This window comes from Lampris incognitus, chromosome 16, assembly GCF_029633865.1.
Source record: "Lampris incognitus isolate fLamInc1 chromosome 16, fLamInc1.hap2, whole genome shotgun sequence".
Classification (NCBI taxonomy): domain Eukaryota; kingdom Metazoa; phylum Chordata; class Actinopteri; order Lampriformes; family Lampridae; genus Lampris; species Lampris incognitus.
The window spans coordinates 2,321,819-2,331,210 of NC_079226.1; the positions used below are offsets into that span (position 1 = coordinate 2,321,819).

Sequence of the window (9,392 nt, forward strand, 5' to 3'; positions counted from 1 at the left end):
GAAAAAGGGCATCGTTTGTTTGTTTGTTTGTTTGTTTGTTTGTCCTGTTATCAAAGAAGTCAAACACACATGTTTGGATGGAAGGGACATGGAAAAGTGCACAACAACGTAAGAGTTATGAACACAGCCATGCCCATGAAAATCCCTTTTTTATCTTTCCACATCTGCTGTGCCGTTTCTAGCACAACACAACACAACGCAACACAACACAAAACACGGACACATCTGCCGTCGATGCACAACTAAATTACGTTTCAACGCTTCTTCGTGCATGGTAATGACGAGGAGTTGCACCACACACTCTTCACAGTTTCCTGAATCCCTTCAGGATGGGATAAATGTTCTCGAAGCCTTCGTAGATCTCGCCCCGCTCCTTTGCTCCTGAAAGGGAAAACATGGCCGAGTCTGGAGGATTTTCCTAACTAGCTGCTGAAAGCATACTAGTTGTTTCAGTCTGACTTCTTCACTTCCACCCACAGCATTATCATCCAGTCAGATATTACGATACACAGGTCAGTGGCGGCTGGCCAGTAGAGGGCGCTGGGGCGCTGCCCCCTTCAAACATCAAGAGATGAAAAGCTACATAAACATGTTAAATATAATGTAGTTGTGTAGTGATATACTAATGATGAGATACAAGTGTTGTCAGTCTGTGAGCGCCTGTCAGCAGCATCAAATACTGCTTCAAATGGGGTTCGGTTCATTCCTGTCTGAATACATATACTTCCTGTCCGAATACATATACTTCCTGTCTGAATACATATACTTCCTGTCCGAATACATATACTTCCTGTCTGAATACATATACTTCCTGTTCGAATACATATACTTCCTGTCTGAATACATTCACCTCCTGTCTGAATACATATACTTCCTGTCCGAATACATATACTTCCTGTCTGAATACATATACTTCCTGGGTGAGGGGCGCCGGCCAAACCATACCTTATGTAAGCCCTCAGACTTGTGGCGAGCAGGTGACCTGAGGCTGCTGTCTGATTGGTTTGTTCAGGTTTTCCAGGGGGCGCTGTTCTGTGCTGCCCCAGACACGCCCACTTTTATTGGCAGTGAATTGGTATTGTTTTCATGTTTTTTGATCTCATGTGATTGGACAATTCTCGCGGCTGTCAATCATGTTCACACCCACCGCCACGCCTCGTCTCGACTGTCAATCATCCACCGTCTACCAACCCTGATAACATGTATAGGCCACATGGTCCTTCTGAATACCTGTGTGACTGGGGAGAGGTTAAAGCAGCAGTCAGGGGTGCTGCCCCAAGCTAAGTTGCCCCCCCCCAAACATTCGTAGGACCAGCCGCCACTGACAGATATTGTGATACAGACATTATGATACAGTCAGTCAGACAGTCTCTGTCGTCACCTGTCAGAACCACCTTCCCAGACACAAAGATCAGTAGGACGATTCGAGGTTTGACCATGCGGTAAATCAGACCTGGAAACAGCTCTGGCTCATAGCTGCAAGATGCACGCATGCACACACACACACACATACACACACACGCATGTACACACACACACACACACACACACACACGCACGTACACACACACACACACACACACACACACACGCACACATTTACACACTTGCCAGAGGACATGTTGGTTCTCACAAAGTAGAGACCCGGCTGAACAGTTTGTGTCTTTACCTGCAGAACTGCTGGTGAGTGAGGACCAAGCCCTCCAGTCTGATGGAGAAGCAGACGTCACAGCTGGCCACCATGTTCTGGATCTTAAACTCAAGGAAGCGAGCAGGAAATCCCAACTTCTGCACCACTCGCGCATACTTCCTGGCTGCCAGACGAGACTGTTCTTCACTGCAGACAGACGAAGACGGCATGTGAGACCTGACAGACTGGGGGACAAGGAAACCCAAAGGCAGTCAGGGTGTCACACAGAGAGAAAGACAGGTTTCTGGGGTTGACCTCTTGGCTCCGGTGCAGACCATTTTCCCTGAGCTGAAGATGAGGGCAGTGGTCCTTGGCTCTCTGATCCTCATGATCACCGCAGCGAATCGCTGAAAACACAACCTCACACCTCAGAAAGAGAACCCGGTAACCTGGTGGATGAAGATCTTGAAACATCCCAGGATGTTGTACTTTGATGTGAATTGACATTACTTCTCATGCAGTGTGGATTGTGATACTTTACCAAACCTTGGGATTGTATTCTGCGTTCCTGGCTTGGAGAGCGATGAACTTCAGTTTGAGAGCGCAGCCGAGGTTCACCGTGGAGACGATATTCCTGAACACAAACCACCACCAAACAGCTTCAGGTTGTGGGTTCGTGGATAGTCACACTTAAATCCCCGCGTAGATAAATGAACACAGAGTAGCCTAATGTTCAGCTTGAACTGGAGGTTTTTTTAACCCCCCTTTTTCCCCCCAATTGTATCGGGCCAATTACCCCACTCTTCTGAGCCGTCCCGGTCTCTGCTCCACCTCCTCTGCTGATCCAGGGAGGGCTGCAGACCACCACATGCCTCCTCCCATACATGAGGAGTCACCAGCCGCTTCTTCTCACCTGACAGCGAGGAGTTTCACCAGGGGGACGTACCGCGTGGGAGGATCACACTATTCCCCCCAGTTCCCCCTCCCCCCTGAACAGGCACCCCGACCGACCAGAGGAGGCGCTAGTGCAGCGACCAGGACACACACCCACATCCGGCTTCCCACCCACAGACACGGCCAATTGTGTCTGTAGGGACGCCCGACCAAGCCGGAGGTAACACGGGGATTCGAACCGGCGATTCCCATGTTGGTAGCAACGGAATAGACCGCCACGCCACCCGGACGCCGGAACTGGAGTTTTTGAATGGACATAGTCAATCCAGTCTTCAGGAGGCATTATTGTTGTACACAAATCTCAGAGACACCCAGAATGAATGACATGACCCCAGATTAAAAGGACTTTGGTCAAAGCACAGAGACATTGTCCTCAGGAACATCTACTCACATCATGTCTGTTACAGTCATGAGACTGAAATAATGTCACTTGGTAAATAAAGTCAACTTTATATTTGGTGAGACTCAAAGGTCTCTCTTGGATTTCTTTAAGCTCTCAATTTGTAACCCCTAAACAACCAAGTTGTGATATTTTAAACAAAGTTTGTGAAACTTCTTGACAACTTAAAAACGACCTCACTGTAACTGTGGGATGATTCCTGAAGGCTCTGTCACAGGAGTCATGGGGGTCATAGGGGTCATGGGAAAGAAGGGGGTGGCCACGGTTCCTGACACAGATGGCCCCAACAAGTGTTCAGTGGCCATGGAGCCCTGGGTAGTGCAGCCAGGAAAGACCCCGCTGTCCTGGCCAGTGTTGCCGGCGTCGCATTTGCGGTTTTCATCCCCTGAAGAAGAAACACAGCCAAAAGTTTACGGCGTTCACCATGGAACAAAATCCAACGGACAAGCCACAGAAGGTTGAATCAGTTCATCTGAACACGTTTGACAGAAACGTTTCATCATCATCTAACTGACCTCTTCAGTCTCACCTGACTGCAGGTACCCCCACCCTTATAAACAATACAGTGACTGCAGGTGTCCCACCCTTATAAACAATACAGTGACTGCAGGTACCCCCACCCTTATAAACAATACAGTGACTACAGGTACCCCCACCCTTATAAACAATACAGTGACTGCAGGTGTCCCACCCTTATAAACAATACAGTGACTGCAGGTACCCCCACCCTTATAGACAATACAGTGACTGCAGGTACCCCCACCCTTATAAACAATACAGTGACTGCAGGCACCCCCACCCTTATAGACAATACAGTGACTGCAGGTACCCCACCCTTATAAACAATACAGTGGCTGCAGGTATCTCCACCCTTATAAACAATACAGTGACTGCAGGCACCCCCACCCTTATAAACAATACAGTGTCTCATGACCAAAACCAACAACCAGGTTCATATGCACATATGGGCGTGACCATTAACTAGAGTTACAATGACCACGTTTACTATTTAGAGGATTGGGGAATAGTTGCAATCACAGCATTGGTGATGGTGACAGATGTACTCTTAACCCCCCCCCCCCCCCGGTTCAGGGATGGTTGTTCCCTCTTGACACAGGTGGCCTCTTTGACTCCCCATTCAAACCAGCGTTCCTCCCTATCAAGGATGTGCACATCCTCATCCCTGAAAGCGTGGCCACTGGTCTGTAAATGGTGCAGACTGTGGAGTCCTGGTCTGACATGTTAGCTCTCCTGTGTTGTGCCAGTGTCTGTTTAGTTTCCCTGATGTACAAGTCACTGCAGTCCTCATGACACTTAACAGCTACACTATCTTGCGGTTTGTGCCGGGGGACCTGATCCTTGGGGTAGACCAACTTCTGGTGCAGTGTGTTTTGGGGTTTGAAAGCAACTGAGATGTGGTGTTTTGAAAATACATGTCTCAGCTTTTCCGACACTCCCACCACATACAGAATCACCACTGGTTTACTCTTAGCCAGCTGTGGTCCTCCTCCTCTCTTTGATCGGCTGGTGCACTGTTTGGGCGTCTTCCTGGCTTTGACAAACGCCCAGTTAGGATAACCACACTTAACCAGGGTCTGTTTAATATGGGACTTCTCCTCGTCCCTGGCCGCTGTGTCGGTGGGGACGCCGTCAGCTCGGTGGTTCAGCGTCCTGATGACTCCTATTTTGTGCTCCAGTGGATGATGAGAGTCAAACCTTAAGTACTGATCAGTATGTGTTGGTTTACGGTAAACATCAGCAATCAAATGTCCCCTAGCACCAGTCACTGAGCAGCCGCTGCTCAGTAGGCACAGAGCCCTGATGCGGCATTAGAGTGCTGCTACTGCCAGCAGCAAGAGGAACGGGGCCAGATGATGCCAACAATGGTGACCGTCCAGACCGCCAGCAATGAGGAGAGGTGGTTTCTGTTGACCACACAGCAACTAAGGCAGCAGCAGGAGGCAGACGTGGCCATTGTGCTGTTGAGGGGCTGGCTGGAGATGGGGTGGCCCAAGTGGACAGAGGTGTCAGCGCTGGAGCCTGAGGTAAACACCTACCATTCTCAATGGGGCAACTTCAAGCTCCACGACGAGTTGGCGTACTGGAGGTGGCAAGCTTTCGGATGAGGCCTCCTGCAGCTATTGGTGCCACGTGCACTGCATCCCCAGGTTCTCCAGATGGTCCATGGCTCAGTGGGGACGGGGCACTATGGAAACGCCAAGACCCTCCACTGCCTCAGGGGGCAGTTCTACTGGCCTGGCTGTTAACGAGACATGGAGCTGCATGTTCACTGCTGCGACTCCTGCCACTGCCGGGCCCGGGCCAGCTCCAAAGTGCAGCCCAAGAAGGCTTATGACACACGGTTCTTTTCTTCAGGGGACTGACCCCTCAGGTGAGGGCTATGTAGCGACCGGGGAAGGTGACTGCTCCGACTGTCAGTGGTCTGTGCTGGGGGAGCACAGGGGCTCATGGGACTGTTGGTGTTAGAGTTGAAATTGTTGCGATTTATATTGTAGCGAATTCGGGGGCAACCACAGGAACTGCCGCAGCCGGGATGCGAACCCATATCTCCCGCGCCGTGAGAGACATCGCTAACCGCTCGACTAAAGAGTCCAACCCGATAGCCAAGGGCCAACGTGTCTACTTATCCATGCACGTTACACTACCCCCCTCCTTCGGGAAAGCGTGTCCGCACATATCCCACTGCTGACACCAATGCAGCGAATTCAGGGGGGCAGCCCGGGTACCGCCACAGCCGGGATGCGAACCCGTATCTCCCGCACCGCGGGCGACAACGTTAACCAGTTGACACACCTGATATTGTTGTAGAGGGGCATGGGAGCGTCTGGTTGGTCCTTTCTTGGCGGTGCAGGCATCACAACAGTGCACAAAAAGTTCAGTGTCATGCCTGCATCCGGCCCAGTAGAACTGTTGACGCAGTTTGTTCAGCGTCTTGGCCACCCCATAGTGACCTGCCCCCACCGAGCCGTGGGCCGCCCATAGCACTCGTTGGCACCAGTCCTTGGGCACCAGTAACTGCCACACACTTCCTGCCCGGCGCTTGCCAGACCTGGTACAACAGTCTATCACGCCGGGCCAAGGTGGACCACTGGGAAAAGTAGGCCTTGGTCTCCACAGACATGGCAGAGACAGCTTGCAGCTTGCCAGTGGAAGTGGTGCCTTGGCATTGACCCACTGTCCCACCCTGGCCAGGTTGGGATCACTATCCTGCGCTGTTTGCCACTCCTGCTTGTCCATTGCCATCAGCCACGCCTCCTCTGGCTCAACCTGCCGCGTGGTGGACACTTGGAGGATTGCTCTGTCTCGCTCCTCTTGGCGCTCACAATGTCTGCAGTCCTTGCAGGGATGACGGGAGAGGGCACCTGCATTGCTGTGCAGGCGCCCAGCTCGTGCCGGGTCTCGAAATCGTCACGAATCTCGAACTCGTCACGAGCTGCTGGATCAAAGGTGGGGTAGCCACGATGTGCAAAGAAGCTTACATCCGCTGCATAGATTCCCAGGGTCTCCCCCTCTTGGCGGCGCCGGCGGGCCAGTCGGTCCCGCACAGTCAGTAGAAACCCGTTGGCTGCTGTTCAGACGGCATAAGGTCGAGCAATACCTGCAGCGCGTTCCCTTCGAGCGCCAGGGCGACATGAGCAGCAGTGTCTTGGGTGCTCCACTGGTCGTGCCTTGCTGCCAGGTATGGCTCCAGGGCCGTGATGCCCGCATACCGTGGGAGCTTGAAGATCCCTGGTGGTGGCAGTATCGCATTAGCAGGGGTTGTAGTGACGTTGGTCAGCGAAGTGGTGACGGTGACCGGTGACGGAATGGCGGCTGTTGGTAGTGGATGGCGGCGGCCGGCAGTGAGACGGCGGCGCACCGCCGGCGGACATGTGGTCGGGGATGAAATCAGAGTGGGCCGCGAGGGGGGGCACTGTTGTGTGTTGTTGTCGCCAGTTCGGGCTGGTGTCTAGATAAAGAGCCCTCCCAGACGAGATCTCTGGTTCTGGACTCGTTCTTCCACGCCGGCTCACCACGGTATTCACGTCGCTAAGTACCGTCATAACGTCCTCATGCTGGTCTGTCTGCTTCAACACAGCAGTGCTGTGTGTGCTGGGAGGCTGATGAGGCTGCTGTCCTTGCCGAGGGTCGTGAGAGCTTTCCTCTCGTCTCCACTGGGGTTGGACGGTGGCGCCTTCGCGTCGCTGAGGCGGGCTGACACGTTCTTCCGCACTTGCTCCGCTTCCGGGTCCGCCATCTTGTCTTAGATCGCCGATTCAGTCCCACTAGCGGCATTTCCCTCGGCGTGACAGCAGAATTCAGCCCCTTAGCAAGGACGTCTTTCTCCGCCTGGGTGAGTCGTGTGTCGGACAGATTCTTCACCCACTTGTCCGCATCGTGTGTCTGGCGTCCGTCTCTCTGTCTGCTATTGAGGGCGCCGTCTCTCTGTCTGCCAATGTTTGACAGTCAGTCGGTTTCTTGTCTCTGACTGGGAATAGTAGGCTGCACGTGGCCCCTGACTCGGGTGAATGGCCACGCCCATGTGCGCATATGAAACTGATGGTTGGTTTGGGTGGCTATGCCACTGTGCTGTTTATAAGGGTGGGGACACCTGCAGTCAGTTGAGACTGAACAGGTCACTTACATGAGTGATGTAACGTTTCTGCCAGTAAACGTGGCCACGTGAACTGATTCAACCTTCGTCGATTTTCTTACCTGGATTGTTGAGCATGCATATGCCCAGTATGCCCAGTATGCCCAGCATCTCTCCTCCACACATGTTGAGATGGTGTGGACATGTGTGGAGGAGAGATGCTGGGCATACTGGGAGAAGGATGCTGAATATGGAGCTGCCAGGGAAGAGGAGAAGAGGAAGGCCAAAGAGGAGGTTTATGGATGTGGTGAGGGAGGACATGCAGGTGGCTGGTGTGACAGAGGAAGATGCAGAGGACAGGAAGAGATAGAAACAGATGATCCGCTGTGGCGCCCCCTAACGGGAGCAGCCGAAAGTAGTGGTAGTAGTAGCAGCAGTAGATTATTGAACATGCACCAAGACAACTGACAAACGTTTCTACATCAGAATGATGAACCAAGTATCAATAGTTATCCTTGTAGGTCTGACATTAATACATTCTCTGTATCTGTCTGTCGGTCAAACCATCAGAACCATGTTTGACCTGTTTTCCCCTGCTTGGCTCCATCTTGTGTGCTGATGTCATCTGACAGGAAGCTGAGGTCCAGTTCCTCCAGCGGTTTGCTCTGCTCTTCCTCCTCCTCTGAGGAAGAGGGGGGGAAGGAGGTCTGCTGTGGCTGTGGAGAACCTTGGAGTCCCATGCCCTCTTCAAACACAAAGCCGGTGGAATCCTGCAGAGACAAACACACATGATCTGAACCCGTTCCTGCTGTTCAAGGAGTGTGTTCAAAGCAGTGGTGTCCCAGAGGTGGCAGCTGCCACCCCTTGCCACCCTGTAGATCCGCCCCTGTGAGGGGGAGGGGGATTCTAAATCGGCGATTTCTGTTTGAGATGAGTTTGGTGCGGGTCTCATTGACCTTCACCATGCATGTACATAAAATATACTTAAAAACACATTATCTGATTTATAAATGGGGTGGCAACAGGGGTGGCAAGACTGTGTCCCAGAGGTGGCAGCTGCCACCCCTTGCCACCCTGTAGATCCGCCCCTGGTTCAAAGTGACATCAGTTTGCATTTGATTGGTTTTTATTGTAAGAGGCCATCCCAGAAAGTTTAATCAGTCCATCTGGACACAACGTTGATTGAGAGACATGTTTCATCACTTGTTTCTGTCAATAAACGTTGTGTCCAGGTGAACAGATTCAACTTTCTGGGACTTCCTTACCTGGATTACTGAGCATGCATCAAGACCATATAAGAGGCTAAGTTGACTTTCAGTTTAAAAGTCTTTCAGTTGGTTTCCCCACTAAACTTGGTGAAGTGATTCAACGTTTCTGAGAGTGTAAAAGCATAAAGCCAGGGAAGCCACCGTGAGAAACAGAACATTGCCTGGTGGTTCCTGTGGTTGAGGGCCTTTCCAGTGGCAGTGGTCTTTAACTGGACACACAGTTAGATGAGAAGAAGTCTGTTCACCTTACTTACATTTGCAATAGAATGATCAAAGTACCGTTCCAACGCCGACTCCTCCATGCTCCCAGCAAGCCAGGAGCTCCTCTCCGGACACCCAGCCTAAACGTCCATCACCACATGACGTCAATCAGCCTAGATTGGCTGCAGGTGTGAGGAAGGGCAGCCGCCAAACTAGCAAGTTCTTATGATCGTGTGTGCTGTTATGGAACAAGGCAGCGTCCCGCTAATGTGTGCTGTCTGTGGGGTTTCTGCCAACTCTACAGTGAGTGGACTTGTCATGCTGTCGGTTAAGACTGGATTCAAA

The 9,392-nt window shown here is 51.9% G+C and overlaps 1 protein-coding gene across 1 annotated transcript; it reads right to left on the reverse strand.

The window, feature by feature from the left end:
* Positions 1 to 304: 304 nt before the first annotated feature.
* tbpl2 (TATA box binding protein like 2) lies at positions 305 to 9,148 on the reverse strand. Its single transcript, XM_056296275.1, has 8 exons — positions 9,101 to 9,148; positions 8,162 to 8,348; positions 3,165 to 3,369; positions 2,177 to 2,264; positions 1,946 to 2,037; positions 1,670 to 1,837; positions 1,382 to 1,476; positions 305 to 381 (listed from the first exon to the last, which is right to left on the reverse strand). Exons 1-8 carry the CDS (start codon positions 9,146 to 9,148, stop codon positions 305 to 307), a joined length of 960 nt encoding a protein of 319 aa, XP_056152250.1.
* Between the last annotated feature and the right edge of the window lie 244 nt (positions 9,149 to 9,392).